The sequence below is a fragment of the Papaver somniferum genome, chromosome 8 (assembly GCF_003573695.1).
Source record: "Papaver somniferum cultivar HN1 chromosome 8, ASM357369v1, whole genome shotgun sequence".
NCBI classification, from domain to species: Eukaryota; Viridiplantae; Streptophyta; class Magnoliopsida; order Ranunculales; family Papaveraceae; genus Papaver; species Papaver somniferum.
In genome coordinates this window covers 75,073,034-75,092,626 of record NC_039365.1, presented here as the reverse complement: position 1 = coordinate 75,092,626, position 19,593 = coordinate 75,073,034, and the positions used below count along the sequence as shown (strand labels likewise).

The 19,593-nt window shown below is 38.7% G+C and overlaps 1 protein-coding gene across 1 annotated transcript; it reads right to left on the bottom strand.

Annotated features, from left to right (window-relative positions):
- Positions 1-15,615: 15,615 nt before the first annotated feature.
- LOC113301615 (two-component response regulator-like APRR9) lies at positions 15,616-19,144 on the bottom strand. The gene is made up of 7 exons (XM_026550396.1): positions 18,821-19,144; positions 18,563-18,724; positions 18,310-18,443; positions 18,084-18,206; positions 17,303-17,781; positions 16,459-17,167; positions 15,616-16,145 (listed from the first exon to the last, which is right to left on the bottom strand). Exons 1-7 carry the CDS (start codon positions 19,023-19,025, stop codon positions 16,038-16,040), a joined length of 1,920 nt encoding a protein of 639 aa, XP_026406181.1. The 5' UTR covers positions 19,026-19,144; the 3' UTR covers positions 15,616-16,037.
- Between the last annotated feature and the right edge of the window lie 449 nt (positions 19,145-19,593).

Below are 19,593 nucleotides of genomic sequence, written 5' to 3'. Positions count from 1 at the left end.
TCATGGAATCATGGTGTTTTCAACTTAGCAATATAAAAGACCTCTGAATCATGATTGAAAAAGACAAGAAATTTCTCGGCAAGTTCAGACGAACTTATCGTATGAGCAATCACTCCCAATTGAGTAAAATTTAATCATTCAGAACTTTCCTTCGCGGAATTCACAACACACCTACAATCTTAGATCACCATTGATCCCGCACATTTCCCAGCTTCCCTCTTACAGATCAACCCATCCTCTCTTATGAACGAATTGACTCTGGAACGACCATTGTTTTTTGTTTAGGCCGGAATCCTACATATTGATCTCTCGAACTTAAAGCACTCCCTTCTTGCAGTGCTTCTGTGTGAGGTTCAACATTTCGCTCGGTTCAAGGAGTCTCCACACGGAAGTCTCCTCAATTCCGTAAAAACCAGAAAATAGTTTTTCCCCATCTACAGATTGGCGACCACGGTGGGAGATTAATCTCTCGGTTGAAATCTCACAATTTTGCAAGATGGATGGTCTTACGTCTGGGTTAGTTACAGGTTCCAATACAAACGACGTTAGCACTAGAAACAACAACAATGTGGATATCCCAGAAACAATATTGGCCTTTAACGCTGGCGGTGGTGATATTACTCCTCCTCACGCTAACACGGAAGGTCATCCTCTGTTCTCCCTACATCCTGAGGAAGTCAGAGGAAATCCACCACCTACCATTGTTGATCTCATCAAAGTGCAAGAGACTCTTGCAAAGAATCAAACCGATATGGATACAACACAGAAGGAGCTATTTGACCATCTGAAGACTCTCACTGACAAGATGTCAGAGAAAACTCAAGGAAAGGGAAAAGAGAAAGAGAAATCCTCAGACGCTGATCCTGAGGTCGTTCCAGTTCATACAGTGGATGATAATGAAGTCCGCAAAGATGCAGACGATTCATCAGCGAAGGAATCATCAAATTTCATTACTCGGGTAGATTTGGAACGCTTCCTGGAGAATCATGGAAACGACAAGACACCACATATATGCCACCAACCTCCATACCTTGTTGCGGTGCAAAGTATTCCACTACCAAAATGTTATGTCTCTCCAACGTTCACCCTTTACGATGGAACAGGCAATGCTCGAGAACATGTTTCTCAGTTTCTGGAAGCTTTGGGTGAACATAAACATAACCATGTTGTTCGCCTCAAAGAATTTTTAAAATCCTTGAAAGGCAGAGCATACACCTGGTACAACAACATCGCACCAGGAACTATCAACAATTGGGGAGAAATGATTAACGCCTTCTATAGAAAGTACTTCTTTGTGTCAGAGCAAATTAATCGCTCTGATCTTGGAAGAATGTTTCAGAGGAGCAATGAACACCCCAATGACTACGTGAAAAGATTCAGAGTTCAAGCCTTGGATTGCCACGACCCAGATATCACAGAGCAGCAACTTGTAGACTTATACATCAATGGAACGATCCTGGTCTACAGAGCTTTACTGGAAAATCTCCGGTTCCAGACTTTTTCAGAACTTCATGAAGCAGCTAAGCAATCAGCAACTATCGCACCTGCTTTACTGGAAAGATCAAGCTGCAAAAACCGAGGAACCACAAGAAACTCGAGGTGACAGACGTTTGATCAACAAACAATACAACCTCCAACCTTCCAAAAATGTTATTGCAGAGGGAGAAAATGGAAAGATGAGTCACAACGCAAGCACGCTTCTCCAGCTCCTCTGAAAGCACCAAAGAAAGATAACCAATCTTGAAATGCACAAACCTTGACCCGGCATCAACGAATAGGGAAATGAGCGGACATACTCAAACTTCTCTCTTCTCGTGAAGGAGTGATCGAGTTACTGGAAGTCTGGGTTCAAGATGGTGCAATCAAATTTTCGTTCATCAGGAGAGAGCCAACTGAAGAAGAAATGGAGAATCCCAGGTACTGTCACCTTCATGGATTCATCAATCATCCAACAAGCAACTGCAATATTTTGAAGCACATTTTCAAAGAGAAGGTTGATCCACGACAGCTTCAATTGGGGAATGAAGGAGTAAACAAGAATCCTCTCCCAATCAGAACCTTTACACTCTCTAAACAACCTATCAAAGAGGCAGTTGAATCCTTGGTCGAACGTGAATTGCTCTATCTATCGAAGGCACCAAGGAGAGACATGTTCACAGCACTGAACCACATCGTGTCAAGAAGTCCATTCCGGAAATACTTCTTGAGCCTCCAGCCACAGACCAAGAGATGTACGACTGGGGACTGCTTACCACAGTCAATCTCAGAAGAAACGAATTTGGAAGAACGTTGATCGATGCTGGCACCGCCATCCACAACATTCCACCGAAACATCGGATCCACAGGCATCACTCGACAAGAAGATACTCATGATCCCATCTCAATCAGAGACCTTGAAGGAACGCTCGGAAATACTTATGGCTACATCATTCTTAAAGTGAACATAAGTTCAACCTGGACAGAAACCAAGTTTCACATAATAAGAAGATCCAGGATATGACATGTTCTTCAGACGAGCGTGGATCCACGCTGAAAAGATGGTACTGACGAAGCGCATTTGGTTGCACATCTCTCCACGAAGAAAGTTCTGATCCAGAAGATTTTACGGACATTCCATCATCAGAGTACTTGGAAGAATTTCAAACTTTGACGAGGTTGAAGCAAGAACCTGCAAAAGATGCATAGACATTCATCAAGAGGTTCAACACTTAGGCAAGTCTCATTCCATGTTTATGTCATTTATTTCCTCACATGCTATCCTAGCATGGGGACTCAATTCTGCTAGCAACTCCGCAAGACGTTATGAATGGTAGCTTCACCGCATTAATATTTTACCAAGTGCTTGAATCTGACATTTCTTCGAATCGAGCATATCACTGAGACATTCATTACTGAGATGATGTTCAAGCATGAAAAAGAACAATTTGGGCATTTCTTCATAGATTTGCAGGAGTGCTCATGTGTGCCACAAAACCAGAAAGCTTTGATGTCTGCACAAGTGTTGAATCCCACTACCGCGATTAAAAGAATGATGAATCAACGGAATATAGTTGGGACCCAAACGATCAAACCTAAGACATGCTCAAGGGATGACGCTTCAATGCTCAAGAAGCCTTCAAATTGTACTCCCAATCAAAGAGTACACCTCCTATAACGACGCATCTAGCTTCAACACAAATATCTCGACGATGATACACTGATTCAACACCAGCGCAATCAAAGTGTAACTGAACTACAATCGGTAAGTCTTCATTATCCCATGATAAGACTTCTGAAGCAGATGCAACATCATTCATCCATCGATGGCACAAACTCCTTCAACATACACCGGGGACTTGATCTTATTGGAGAAATCAATTCTATTTCAATAAATGTTATCCACATAACAAGTTATTGCGACCTGACGTGATTCCATGAAACTTCATCAACGGGTCTCTGTACATCGCAAGACCCTGCACGAATGAGGAACTTCCTCTCTTCACCGATCACATCCAGAATGGAAATTTCCGCTGCTACCTACCGCAACAACATCGATTCCCTGACAAGGCACTTCAGAGTAAAGGTTCGGCAGAATTTGGGTTAAACCCTACACCCTCATCTTAGGGACGCTCAACTCATCAGTTAGTTAAAGGCTCACTGGATGAAGGAGTAAAGACTATGTCGATAATCATGGATCTAGCCTTTTCGGTCTCTGGAAAAATTCCGACCATAGTATCGGCATCAACAAGCATTTCTAGAGAAAATTCTATCGTGATCCAGCATCAACGACGGTCTCAGGGGAAACATCTTCATGAACAGCTTCATCAACTATCCGTTTTCTGAAGTGTTACTCGATGGATCGGACTTCTCCAAGCACTAATGATTCATATCAAGGTGTGTAGACATGAAATATGTTCACATGAAAGTCTTTCCGAAGCTTGCACAACAGGCAGGCACAATCCCAAGTCTTCTACAAGAAGTTCTCATCACCTCTACAAATGAGATACAACATACTTCAGCCCATGGGTTTACAAAAACGTACCAATGAGTGAGGAATGGGACAATACTTCCTCAACGAAAGATTTTCTTCTATGTCTCTTATACAACATACCAAAAGGGCGTATCAATCGGACATACGATCTGAAAGATATGGCTTTTACCGTCAGGTCTACGAAATCTGAAAAATTTGTACGGGATTATAAATTACAAATGTGCACGCTTCGTTGGCTGACCTATACAACTCCAAATTGAGTGATTCTTTTCTCATGTGATAACTCAGTCTCTTATCTTCAAAAGTTGGGGTCAAGTATCGAATTCTGACGTCGTATGAGGTTTCTACATCTTCCAGAGCATACAACATGCAGGCAGCAATTCTTGGACGGGATTCATAACTTTCACAGTCGATCGGTGTCCACCAGGTCTTTCCATCAAGTCCTTCATCAAGGTAACTCCAACTTAGACCACCTAGGTCATTGCATCAATTTTTCTACCCGGGTCCTCTATCTAGGTCTTGCCGGAAGAAGGGAAAACGAAAGGGAGAGATTTAACAAAATACTAGGGACTGACGGTCCACTGATCATGATGATCAGTTTCACAGTCCAAGACCTATGGAACCAGACTCTCATGTGCTAATAATTCATCATAAAAGGAATGCTACCACCAGGACATGCAACCATGGTCATTACATAACCCCCTCTTGAGGGCAACCTCGGTTATGGTCCCGTGACAACGGTTTCAGAAGTGATGTTTATACGACTGACAGAAACAAGATGGCAATGCAAGCACCATGCTCATGTATCAATCAAGGGGTCCTGATCTCGAATGAATCGATGAAATTAAAATCCTTCGCCAACCGTTCCAGACACAAGCGAATGGTCTAAAGAAACAACATGAGTGTTTTACAACAAGCTCGCCTGAGATGATTTTACACTGTCAAGAACAAAGCAGCAATCTGGGAAAAATTGGTGAAGAATATAGGTATGAGTCATATACCATTCTCTTCGTATGGATGTCCTCTACAACATATCCAAAATTCATAGCAATCGGAGAAACAAGCAAAAAGATGTGGCCAAAACATTGGACTACATACCCGTTGAAAAATTTCTGGAAGTCTCATGGAAGTTTACTGTTTCGTCAATTTCGGCCCTTAAACGTGCTCAAAAGCCGAAATATTCTTTGATATAAAGCTTGTAAATTTTCTGAGGATGAAGAAACATGGGTAAATCACGAAAATCCGACATCGGACGAAGATTCTACAGCATTTTCAATGAAGACCTGACTTCTGAATTTTCTGATGACGAATTATGACGAAATTCTTCATTCATCTACATCTGAATCAGAAGCTACGCCTTCCGCGTGTGATCAGACTTCATCTTCAGCCTCTAGTCTCATTTGCTGAAGCCGGCGGCGTTTTGCTGATAAGCTGCAAGCCTTTCATCTTCAGCTTTCCTTTTCAGTAATAACTCATCTCGTCCCTGCTTCTCTTCTGCATCCGCTAAGGCTATAAAGCGTTGATTCAATCACGTACGACTCCCATATGATCGAGAGACATAAATGCATCAACTTTCCAGCGTCTCTGAAAGGTTGATTCACCTCGGCATGAACATCTGCAGAAGTCTTCATCTTTGACTTGATATGTCCGGAGCGTTCCCCGGAAGGGCTAGAAGAGTGGTTGTAACCAGAAGTCACCACTATCTGCGAAAGATATGGAGTCATGGATATACCAGTAACAAATGCGTAACAAAATGGTAACAATCCAACTCTTACCTATTTACAATTTCACTAGCTTTAGTGATTATAACGTCAAAATTTCGAAAACTTGCTCGTTCCCTCAAACCTGCAAAGACGAGCAAAATTCATTATTCAAAATCATGACTTGATTTTCATAAAACCGTGAACAACCCACGTGAATTTTAACATCCACTAGTTTTCAAAAACTAGACAGACATCCATTCTACAATTGTGAAAACTCACATACAGACATTATTACAACATGTATAATAGTCTACTTTCAACAGTTGTTCAAAATTAAAACATGATTTTACAAAATATATAAACATTTAACGTGAAACTCACGTAAATTTGAAAAATATATCTATATATTTTTGCTCCCTCGTACAAGCATTTGTCTTTGTAGCGAGAGTATATTTTCAAAGATTTCTCAAAGCTTGAAGATAAAAAATTTTCATGAAAGCTCATAAACAAAATTTTATTACTAACAGACGCACGTCTATTAATAAAAAAACTTTTCTCTCGTACGAGCATCCACCTTTGAAACGAGAATTTATTCCACTTTGTGGAATCTCACTTACTTAGAAAAATAAATAAATTGGTTTTCGTGAAAGCTCATAGACAAAATTTTATATCATCAGACTGAGGTCCATTTTGTTTGTTCCTTAAACTAACAAACGAACGAGCGTCTGTTCCTAAAACAAGGATTTCTTTTCTTGGGCCCGGACCCATGAATCCTAAATCAACCAAGGTTCAATCACCAATTCAGCAGTACTACACCAATTTGCGCTCGATGCTCTATCATGCTACTGGGATCTTCGTTCAAGTCGTGGTTCGCTCGCGCGATCGAAAATCCGGTAACATCTTATCTTACGACTAAGTTCAATTACTTCTTTCGTTCATAAAATGAAAATCACCATTCAATGCTGACTGAGGAACATGACTATTCCTCACTAAGCAGGGGACTTAATATAGATGGTGGATTTTTGACAAGCCAAAATCTTAAAACCATAATTATACATACTCAGGATCCGACAATCGGATGAGTATTGAGACTCATGTCTCTCAATAAAGCGTGAAAGCTCATGCCATAAAATCTCTGACTGAGAAGGCTGTCTCTCAGAGTATATGTAGATGTGTAGTCTCCCAGATGAGGCCACGTCACATCTCATGAATACTGAGCAATTTCAGTAATTATTTCTATATAGAATCGAAAGATTGGACGGCTCCTAGACAGCGTGCCTGCTAGTATAGAGCAACAACGTCTTCAGGATGCAACCAGGTTTTCCCTGACTATATAGGAGAAATATGACACTCCGCCAAGTTCATATTTCTCAAATCTCAGATAATTAATGCTCATAGATAGGAAGCCCTGCTAGTATAGAGCCATCAATTAATTATCTCTAATCATAGCCGAATGTTCAACTATATTCTACGATTCTTCGAATGTTTCGTTACTTCAATTTATGATTTTCCCAGCAGAATTCCATGGGTTAGTAATAAATATTCAACGTGCAGGCATCTGAGCATCGAATAAGCCCTGCCTAAAATGGTGCAAGTGTACTTAGCAATAATGCACAGACCATCATTTGAATGCGCAAACGAGCATTTCAAAAATACGAATAAACGATGAACCTATGCAAAATAGGAAGGAAAAATAATAATAATAATAAAATATTAGCAAAGGCGCAAGGGGACTCGGCTCACCATCCAGCCGGTCATGCCGTGACCAGTCCCACGCCCAATTTTATATTTTTATCATATTTTATTATTTTTCCCTGATCTCATGAAAATTCTCTCATTCGAGCAAATCTCCTTCGTTTCAAGGAAAATCTCTAATCTCATGATATTTCTTTATGTCAAAGAAAATAATAAAATTAGGGAAAGGTGTCGCGGGACCGAGCACCAGCCGGCCGACCATGTCCTAGCCGTGGTCGGTCCCACACCTCACGGTTCCCCATTATTTTATTATTTCCCTCAATCCATGAAAATTCTCTGATTTCATGAATTTTCCCTAAAACCATGAATATTCCCTGATTTCATGAATTTTCCCTAAACCCATGAAAAATATTATAAAACTAAGAAAACTCGTGGGACTGGACCCTAGCTGGCCGGTCAGGCCCTAGCCGGTCCCACACGCCTCTTATTTTATTATTATTATTATTATTTGTTTTGTTTTTATCATTCCATGAAAACTCCCTGAATTCAACAAAATAATTTGGTTTCAACAAATCTCTTTGATTTCATGAAAATTCCCTAAAATCATGAAAATTACATAAAATTAGGAAGAGTGCCCTGGGACCGTGCTCGTTGGCCGGCCGGCCATGCCTTGGCCATTGCCAATCCCACACTCCATCATTCCCTATTTTATTATTATTTTATTTCCCTCATCTCATGGAAGTTCCCTAATTTCATAAAACTCTCCAGTTTCATGGAATTTCCCTCAATTCAGAGAAAATACATAAAATTACATAAAACTGGGAAAAGTGTGTGGGACCGTGCTTGTCAGCCGGCCGACCATGCCCTAGACGTGGCCGGTCCCACACCTTGAAATTCCCTGTTTTATCTATTATTTTTCATCATCTCATGTATTTTTCCTAGTTTCAAAAAATCCTGAACCCTGCATATTTTCTCAAAATGTTGCTCAAACGTGCACCAGAAAATATCGAAACTCTCAGGACTGAGACACGAACACCATGGTGACACGGGAACATCCCCTTGACCGACCAAGGGTGACCCTAAGGCTTGCAAATGGCCGGTCCCACGTGTTTTAATTAATTTGACCTAATTTTCTAAATTGCCCGTATTAGGTCCAAACTCTTTTCAAACAGTGAAGGGTTTGCTCAAACGACCATCAATTGGTCCCCCGGACACCAAGAGCCGGTTTCATGATCTCTTGGTCGGTCCCTCATCTTTTCATGACTAGGTTTTATTATCTGACGCTCACACGAGCATTATTTCAATAAATGATTAAACCATCATTTAATCATTCTTTCACCAACTGGTCCCCAAGAGACTTTGGTATTTTGCTCATTCGAGCATCTGGGTGTTACATGGTGGACTTATCATCCCAGGTAGCCGGTCCCTTCGCTCTGTACGGTTGATTTTCAATAAATCATCAATTTAATTAAAATTAGGGTTTTTGAATCCAAAGCTCTGCAAAAACGCGATTCTGAGCAGATTTAAATACTGATAATTTTTTATGTTGATCCCATGATCAACACTTTTATTTATTATACTCGACCCAACAGTCAGTATCTTAAATTAATATTTTATTTGGTCCTGCTACCAACAATTCATCAAACGAGCAATATTTTCTCAAACCGGCAATATTTGCTCAGACTAGCAATATTTGCTCAAACCAGCAATATTTGCTCAGATTAAAGAATATTGGTTCAACCGTTCAACTATCAATATTCAACAATTCAGCAACACTTGCTCGTCTTAGGTTATCAACATAATAATACCTCGTCTCAGCAGACATTTAATTCATGAGTTTCAGAACATTTGCAAATCATGTTCAACTCAGCAATACATGGACTCATCGTCCCATAAAGTCAGCAAGTGACTCCACAATCACGAGACATCAATCGTGTCACATGTGGGGATATTAACTAGGGTTTTGGTCTGGCGGTCTACGACATGTGTGTTCATACACATGACCAGAATGTGAGCAAGTCGTGCAATCAGTTGGAAGAGTCATCAAAGTAGTGGGTGGAAAGTCAACCAAGTCTCTGCACGATGAGAAACTGGTTTTTGACATGATTTCCCACTTCCCTACTCTCTGATTGCAGCAAATGTCACACTTCATGGGATCATGGTGTTTTCAACTTAGCAATATAAAACACCTCTGAATCATGATTGAAAAGGACAAGCAATTTCTCGGCAAGTTCATACAGACAATCTTTCGTCTACACGAGCTCATCGTCTGAGCAATCACTCTCAATTGAGTAAAATTCAATCATTCAGAACTTTCGTACGTTGAATTCCCAACACACCTACAATCTCAGATCACCATTCATTTCTTAGCTTCCCTCCTACAAATCAACCCATCCTCTCTTGTGACCGAATTGAATCTGGAACGACCATTATTCTTGGTTTAGGACGGAGTCCTATAGATTGATCTCTTGAACTTAAAGCACTCCCTTCTTGCAGTGCATCTGTGCGAGGTTCAATATTTCGCTCGGTTCAAGGAGTCTCCACACATACGTATCCTCAATTTCGTAAAAGGCAAATCGTTTTTCCCCATCTACACAGTTGTATAATTCTTGAAATTAAGAGCCAAAAGAGCAGAACTGAGCTTATCATACCATGTCCTTGGGGCTTGCTTGAGTCCATAGATGGCCCTATGAAGAAGACACACATGATGAGGCTTGGATTTATCAACAAAACCTGGTGGCTGAGTCATGTACACTGTTTCATTGAGCTCACCGTGAAGGAAAGCATTGCTCACATCTAGCTGATGTATAGGCCAGTTATACTGCACTGCAAAAGAGAGAATAATCCTAATTGTATTTGGCTTGGCTACAGGGATAAAAGTCTCATCAAAGTCTATCCCATGTGTTGATGATAGCCCGTAACAACTAGTCTTGCTTTGTGCTTGTGAATACTGCCATCAAGATTATGCTTTATTTTAAACACCCACTTGCATCCAACTACATTTTGACCTGGAACTGGTGGAACTAGTGACCATGTACCAACATTTTGCAGAGTTGTATGCTCATTCTCTGAAGCCACTTTCCATACCTCCTCCTTAAGAGCAGCAGTAATACAAGAAGGAACTCTTGACAAAAAAACAACAAGCAAAGGATGCTTAGTATCAAAATAGGATTTAGGTGTATATATTCCATTCTTACCTCTAGTAGTCATACTATGATCATTCACTGTTACTTTTGTGGGGATATCAGATGAAGAAGGAGATGAAATAGGAAGTGAGGAACAAGTAGAAATAGGAGCATCTGAAATGGACTTAGGGTCAACAGATGAAGATGTAGATTGGTTAAGAATGACAATATAAGAAAATATTTTCTCATTGAAAGAGACATGTCTAGAAATGTATATAGCACCAGAAACAGGATCACAACATATGCAACCCTTTTGAGTAATACTATAACCAATAAAGATACAATGTTTACTGCTAGGTTGGAGTTTGTTGGTAGTATAAGGTTTGCGCCAAGGAAAACAGGCACAACCAAAAACTTTTAAGAAATTGTAATCTGGTGCTCTATGAAAAAGCATTTCAAAAGGAGTATGAAAAGAAATAGACCTAGTTGGTAGTCTGTTAATGAGATAGTTGGTTGTTTGCAAAGCCTCAACCCAAAAATCAGTAGGCAATCCAGACTGAAATAAGAGAGTTCTAGTAACCTCAATTAAATGCTTGCGCTTCACTTCAGCAACACCATTTTGTTCTGGTGTATGAGGGCATGTCAGTTCATGAGTTATGCCTTTAGAGGAACAAAATTGTGCAAGAAAAGTGTTAAGAAATTCACCTCCATTGTCAGTCCTAAAGGTGATGACTTTACTAGAAAACATGTTTTCAAGTCTGGTGACTAGAGCTATAAAAGAATGCTTGAAATCAGCTTTTGAATAAATGGGAAGAATCCAACAATACTTGGTAAAGTCATCAATAACATTGGCATAATACAAAGCACCACAAGTAGATGGGGTATGACATGGAACCCATAAATCCATATGTAACAATTCAAGTGGTTTTGTAGCTACATTATTGGACATTTGAAAATGAAGTTTATGAGACCTACAAATTTTGTATTCAGTACAAGTGAATGGTTTATTGCTAACATTTGATAATTTGAGCTGATGACAGAGTCTTTGCAGAGTTTGGAAGGATGGATGGCCAAATCTTCTATGTAGCAGGGCATGGTCTATTAGAGTGGAAGTATGATGAGCTTGAGGTGATTTGCTGAATGAGATAGGATAAAGACCATTTTTATGTAGTCCTTGGAAGAGAGTGGTCCCAGAATTGAGGTCCTTCACATAAAATCCATGAGAATCAAGTGTCAAAGAACAGTTGTTGTCCGAGGTGAATTTATGGATAGATAGCAGATTATGAGATGATTGTGGAACAACTAAAACATTTTTAAGTACAAATGAATGATCATTAGCAGTTCTAGTAGAGTGGCATGTGTAAGAAATGGACATACCTTCACCATTTGCTGTGTGAATGGCTTCAGCACCATCATAAGGTGTAACCTCTTGTAACTGAGTAGAAGAAGATGCAACATGATTATTTGCTCCACTGTCTGCAATCTATTCTTCAGTGTCAAAGATGTCAGCTGCTGCTAGCATTGCATTGAGATTAGATGGTGGAGGTCTTCCTTGATAGGAGAAGTTAAGTCTTTGTGTACAATTTGGTGCAAGATGACCTTCTTGTTTGCATAGCTGACAAGCCTCTTGTTCTGGTGCTGAATAACCTCTACCTGAATTATATCTGCCAAATATGTTGGGATTTGGATATCTGCCAGCATTATATCCTCTACCTCTAGAAGAATTTCCCCTATAGTGATTATAACTTCCTCTAAATTTACCCCTATGAGCAACAAATTCCTTTGCATCTGAGGTGTCAAATGTGGTTTTCTTTCTTTCATTGATAATTGTCTCTTCACTTAGCAGATTATTGTGGAGTTCTACACATGTAACTGGTGGATTTCTGTGTCGCATTGCAGTAGCAAATGGAATGTAATGCCGAATGTAATGTTTTTAAGGTAACAACAACCAATTGTTTGTCTGATGATTTCACTAGCAGCAGCTAATTGATCGGACAAAGACTTGATCTCATTAACCAATGAAGGAATAGACTTGTTACCTTGAGTGAGGGAGAGCAACTTTGTACGTAATTTAATTGAGTGAGTTGAAGATGCTCTGGCAAATCTTTCTTCAATACTAGACCAAAGATGATGTGAGGTTGTTGATGTCGAGAAATAAGAAATAACAGAATCCGAAATTGTTGAGTGAATCCACATGATGATTGTGGAGTCTTCATCTACCCAATCTATATAAAGATTGTTCTCAATTCCATTAGCTTGATTACAAGCTGAAGTAAATCGAGGTGGACAAGGAAAAGATTCATCCAAATAGCGACGTAACTTGTATTTCTGAATTACAGGATTCTTCCAAGTAATGAAATTGTCCTCTATAAATTTAAGGTGAACAAAGCCAGTGAGTTGATTTAATGGAATTTTATAGAAGGAGACAACAGCAGTTGGATTTTCCATTGAAAATAAACGAAAAACTTGAATTGATATTAATGATGAAGAAGAAGAATCAAGATAAGTAGCCAAAAAAGGTTGTAAAGAAAGTAGATCTGAAGAAAGTTTTCAAGAAAAAGAATATTGATAACAAGATACAGAGAATGTTGAATCAATACCTCTCAGATTCAAATGATGATACACTTGCTGATGATGATCTTCTCAAAAAAAAATGTATCAATGAAATGTAGATTAAAGAAGAACCCTAATCTAACCTGCTCTGATGCCATGATAGCAGTGTATCAAATTACAGAGAAACCCTCAAATGAGAGGAAGATTCAGTTGCACTCATTACAACCACACACATGCATTTTGGACAGTATTAGAAATTCAACACAATACTCGTGTGATAAACTAGTGTGGGATACAGAACACACACAGCTTTCAAGCACGTGTGACTGAGAGAGGGAATTCCTAATTCAAATCCTTAACCCTGCACTGCATTCTTCTCTTATTCTTCACCACTGTATAATATGCTATCAGATGTGTATGTTGAACAACCCCAAGGTTTTCTTGTTGAAGGGCAGGAGAACAAAGTCTACAAACTGAAGAAAGCTCTTTTTGGACTTAAACAAGCCCCTAGAGCATGGTACAGTAGACTTGATTCTTCTTTTTCTAAGAATAATTTTCATCGCAGCCAAAGTGAGACTACTTTATATGTGAAAGTGAATGGTAATGATAGTATTTTGATGGTTTGTGTTTATGTCGATGATATTATATATGATGGTTCATTTAATACTCTTATTCAAGAATTTAGAGATAGTATGAAGCATGAATTTGAAATGTCAGATTTGGGTTTGTTGAATTCTTTTCTTGGTCTTCGAATTCAACAAACTTCTGATGGAATTTTTGTTTCTCAAGAGAAGTATGCTCTGGACTTACTTTGCAAATTCAATATGTTGAATTGTAAGTCTCTTCTACTCCTATTAATGTTAATGAGAAGTTGAGTTTGAACGATGGTACCGCAAAGGCTGATAAGAGGTATTTTCAAAGTATTATTGGTGGATTAATGTATCTGATTCATTCTTGTCCCGACATTGTTTATCCTGTTAGCTTGGTTTCTAGATTTATTCATAATCTTTCAGTTCATCATCTTGGAGCAGCTAAGAGAATTCTTCATACATGTGTGAAAGGACAATAATCCCACATCGCTATTATCAACTTAATTAACTTAAAATATAATATGGAAGGGTTATTCCACTCATTGCCAATTGGTTTTGAGTTGGATGCCCGCAGACTTTAACATGGTATCAGAGCTAAGCCCCAGACCCATACTTGCGTACGCCGGATGTAGGCCGAGTTACTGGCCGAAGTGTTTAACCGATTTTGTCACTTGTACACCCGGGGTGTAGGCCAATGCCGATACTGGCCGAGGTGTTACCTCCTGATTTAGTCACTCACCTGTGTGCACCTGTTACCGATGGACTGATTAACTCGTACGTAGGTCCACGTGTGAAGCCCAGTGACTGGCCTTACACGTGAGAGGGCATGTGAAAGGACAATAGTCCCACATCGCTATTATCAGCTTAATTAACTTAAAATATAATATGGAAGGGCCGCTCCACTCATTGCCAATTGGTTTTGAGTTGGATGCCCGCAGACTTAACAACATGCGACAACGGATTGTGAAATTTGGTACAAGCCTATTTCTGATTTTAAATTGATTGGTTTTACTGACAGTGATGGGGATGGTTTTGTTGATCATAGAAAAAGCACAAGTGGTTTTGCTATTAGTCTTGGGTCAGGTGTTGTTTCATGCGGTCCAAAGAAACAAACTACTGTACCTGAATACATTTCTGCACCTACAACTACTTGTCAAACAATTTTGGATGCACTGTATATTGGCAGACTTGCACCAAACTCAAGATGGAGGGACAGATTTACTGTGACAACAAAGCTACTATATATATTTCAATGACCAATTCCATGGGAGAACAAAGCACATTGAACTTCGTCATCATTTCATTCGAGACGTTGTTGCAGAAGGTTCCATTGTGTTGAAGTTTTCAAAGTTTAGGTCTTCTTTAGATGTTGTGGTTTTTGCATCAAGGGGGAGTGATAAAATTATTGATGTATTGTGGTCAATCAAAATTTGCTACAATTTAGGATTTTTTTTTACTGCTTGTTTACTGTTTCTTTTCCAGTGTTAACGTTTAGTTGTTGCTTAATTGTAGGAGTTTACTGGTAGCCAGTTTGTTTACCAGAATTTGAGGAGTTGTGTGAAATTGGGAATGCCCACTAACTGTTTGTTTTTTATGCTATAAAAAACTGGAGTCTGTCAGTTCATAAGTAAGAGATTGCAAGTCTAAATCATCTTAATACAATCTGATTTCCTCCATTGTGTTTTATTTCTCTTATATCTCTTCAGATTTACCAACAGATTCCCCCTATACTAAAAACATCAGCCTTCAACTTCTGTAGAATCCAGAAAAATTTGTTAGGTTTATTGAAGCTCCAGGCTTGGTCATCAAATCGTTGTATGTATATTGGGTATTAGAGAAAATGTCCAGTTCAGAGCTAGTGAGTGAGACCTATGGACCTAAAGAACTCTCGCCAACTAATAGTAAGAAAATACCCTAACTTTTATACGAAGCATGTGTCAGTTTTCATGACTAACAAACATAAGCCTCGTACAAGCAAATTAGGGGATGAATGTATGAAGTAAGAACAACAAAAATAAAGAATTCTTACAGCAAATGAACAAATAAGAAAAAGAAAAGAAGAAATGCTCTGAAGTGATGTAAATCTTCCTCCTGTAGATAGATGTTTCTCTGTGTTCGTGTGTTTAAATTAATAATCAAACACTATGTACAGTATATGCAACAAACAACTGTCAGTGTCAGTAAACTAAGTCCGCATCCTGCAAGTATCTACAGAGCTCCTACTCTTGCTACACCTACTACTTTCACAAGCTACTTGAAAGATCGAGTACGTGCATAACCTATAACCAAAACTCTGAAACTTCTTGGGTTCATGACTGACCCTAATTTAGGTCATGGAGGGTTGCGAGTATTTCCGCCGATTGAAGCTTTTTACCAGCCACTACAACACAAGAGATGCCCGTTAACAGTTGGTTTCAGTCAGCGGAAGGTTCATTGAGACTTGACGAACAAATTGTCCTTTAACTCTTGGACGCTGCTCTGCAAGTTTTTTCCTGCTTTGGTATCGAACCTGTAAGAGAAAAAACAGCCAATAGTAAACAATGGAAAACACCATAAGTGACACAGGTGGATACAAATGGAATACCTATATGCCATGTGAAGAAAGCTTGAATATTCAATCTCGAGATATGTACAAGAAATTCTCTATTGTTTTATGAAAATGAAAGGAACTTGTATTTTGAAGTTTTGATCATACATTTCACATATAAGAGAACTTATAAAAAGACTAGTTTGAAAGTTTGGGAAGAAGAACACACTTAAACATTCTTGTGGAACTATAACACTATTGGAGTTAGATAATTAATTCCATCCCAACTGCTTACCTTTTTATCAAAACATCTATCCTTTCGCTTCAACCGGAACTTGTCAAGAGCTAATTCTCTTTGAGTGGTATGAAGAGTATCCATCCCTTTGATCCCATTGTGGCCACCCTCTGCGGTTGCTTTAGCTGCAGCAGCTGGAATAACATTTCCATTACAATTTCTTGCATATCCACTGCTATTAAAGTTACTTGCTCCACCATTACATAAACTGCTACTTCTACTCTGGTCAGTGTCAGTTGTAACGTGTACTTGATTCTCCACATATTCTACATTCAACTTTTGCCGTTTGTTCATCATTTGGCCACTACCACTTTCACCGTTTTTGTCATGAACTTGATGAAATTGGTTGGATTCAGTTTTTGCTTGATAATGTGAATTCTCGAAAAAGGTATTCTGATGGTCAACTGCTTTCGCACTCCATAGAGATGGTGGACATGAATGTGTATACAGCATAGGTGGCAATAGGGTACCATAACTGGAGCATAGGCTATTAAAACTTGTTTCTTGTTGAGTAGGTCGACCAACAATCTGAGGTTTGGTACTTTCTTGATGATTGCTTGGTATGGGTTGACTCTGTGTAGGTGTATCGATGGTATTGAGAAGATCATGATTTAGCATATTCTTATGAGAATTATCTGCACATTCCGTTTGTTTGGCATGAAAAGCTAGCAGTGTGGATTGAAAGGGCTGTTCTGTCCTGTTATTATACCTGCAGATGACATTTGATGTTAAATATACTTCTGATGCAACATAGAGATTAAGTACTACCGGTACAAACAGATTATCTTTCTTAGACAAATAAGCACATGACTACCAGTTTTTAGTCAGATCTGTGAAAACTCACCGTGAAAAGGCTGAGGAATTTGAATGGTTCAAAGAGCGTCTTTCTTCCGTTTGTTGGTACTCACATTCACTAGGATTGAATCTTCTCAAGGAAAGCTCTAACTTGTTTGTTGTTTCATTTGTATCATGGTATGGTTTTGAGTGGATGCTGAGAACTTCTCCCACAACAGCATGAGTCTGTCGACGATCATCAAAAGACCCAATCAAATCAATGACTTCTATCTGAGGTCTGACTTGTTCATAGACGTTTTGCATGTTTTCATGAGAGATGTCATCCTCAACCATGCGAACTTCCTCGACCACATCCAGAGGAGAATATTGATCAGCAGAAGCATGTTCTTCTTCTATGGCTGTACCTTCACTCTCGTGCATAGGCAAACCAACGTCCAAATTGTCATTGTTCTTTTCTACCTGAGAGGGACTTTTAGATTTTTGAAAAGATACACTCTCAGCTTCGATATCCCGCTTTGTAGAAGAGCTCTGCACAAAGATATAAAAGTATGCAATTTGTAAATAAAACTTCAAACCAACCTAAAACAAAAAGGGAAATATTTCCACGAAATATGTGTGTCCATCTCTTTTCTGTCTAAATGCTAAACCCCTAAATCTAGTTACTAGTAGGTTTGCTTGAAAGTTACAACAGAGTACAGATAAGGGAAAGGGGTTACAAATCCAATTGGCTGCTAATATTTACTCATTCAAATTCGCTAAAGAACTTCACTGAACTGTGAAACAGATGACCTGAATTGAAAAGGCATAAAAAGGTAAGGATGGGTGCTTACTTGAGCATCACTGGATTCCTTGTTGTCCTGTTCGCTTGCAATAGAATCGTTTGTGTGATTACTCGCAGTATTAATTTCAGAACTAACCATAATTTTTTGTTGTCCAGAATTCCCACTAGTTGCCTGGTAAAGACAGAATACAAAGTATAAGCACATAGGCTTAGAATTTAAATCATAAAAGTCTCATAGACATTAGAAAACAAAAGCATTAACAACAACTACTTACAGTATTATGCCTTCTCCAAACATGTTGCCACAAATTTCTTAGCTCGTTTTTTCTAACGGGTTTAATGAAAAAATCAGCAGCACCTTTAAGCATACAATTGAAAACCACACCAATTGAATCATGTGTGGACATCACTGTTATGAATAACAAAAGAAAAGACCCATTGTTTAGAAACAAAATTCAGTATACCATGAAAAACCATTATGGAATCTGAATCTAAAAATGGGACTTTTAGATTTGATTATTAACTTACTTATAACAGGAAGATTTTTGCAACTCTCATTCTCCATAATCATGTCTAGTAGTGAAAAACCAGATATAGATGGCAATTCTACTTCTGTCAAAATAAGATCTATACTTTGAGCTTTTCCTTTCAACATCTCCCATGCCTTTGAACCATCAACTACTGCCGTGACTGCTCAAACACAAACCAATTATAATGTTTAGAATTAGAATAACCTCTCAAACAAAGGAATTAAGGAAACATAGAATTTAATTACATAAAACTAACCTTTGTAACCACATTTTCTAAGAAGAGCCGAGATGATATGCCTAGTAGAATCATCAGCTTCAACTAGAAGAACTCTCATATGCATCCTTGGAAGAAAATCCTGCCATCTAATTACGCTATTACTAATTTCTTTCTTCAATTCCATTTCTATTTCTTGTTCTGATGAATCCATCCATTCTTCACTACTCAAAACTACTTCCCCCATTTTCACTAAAAATCAAACCAAATTCAATGAATCAAAACCCTAACTTCTCATAAGCTTCAGTTTTGAAGAGAAATATCAAAAGCAAAACCAAATAAAAATTATATACAAGTAAAATGAGAAAGTCTCTTCTTTTATTATCCCTGTCTTCAAACTCGAAAATATCCCAACACTATTTAAGATTTTCAATCTAACGGTTCATATAACCTCTAAATAGCTTTTACTTTCCAGAAAATATCTCTCTACCTAGCCGCTCTAGATTTTTTTCTCGTATCTCATTGCAGTGGGTCCACTTTGGCCTAGTGGTGATGACGTGGGACGCTGTATAACACAGAAATGATTTTCCTTGGAAGGAATCATTGTTTTTCTTTGATGCTGTATCATTTGTGTAGTGGACACGTGTTAGGTGAAGAGGATATTTGAAGCAAAGATGATGAAGATATTTTGTTTAGGTGCAAATATTTTATTGAGTCAATCTCTTGCCACGACATCTTTGTTTATGACACGCAGATGGGTGGCACCGGCAAATCAGTGGTTTAAAACCTAATTTAAGTTTCCTTAAGACTACGCC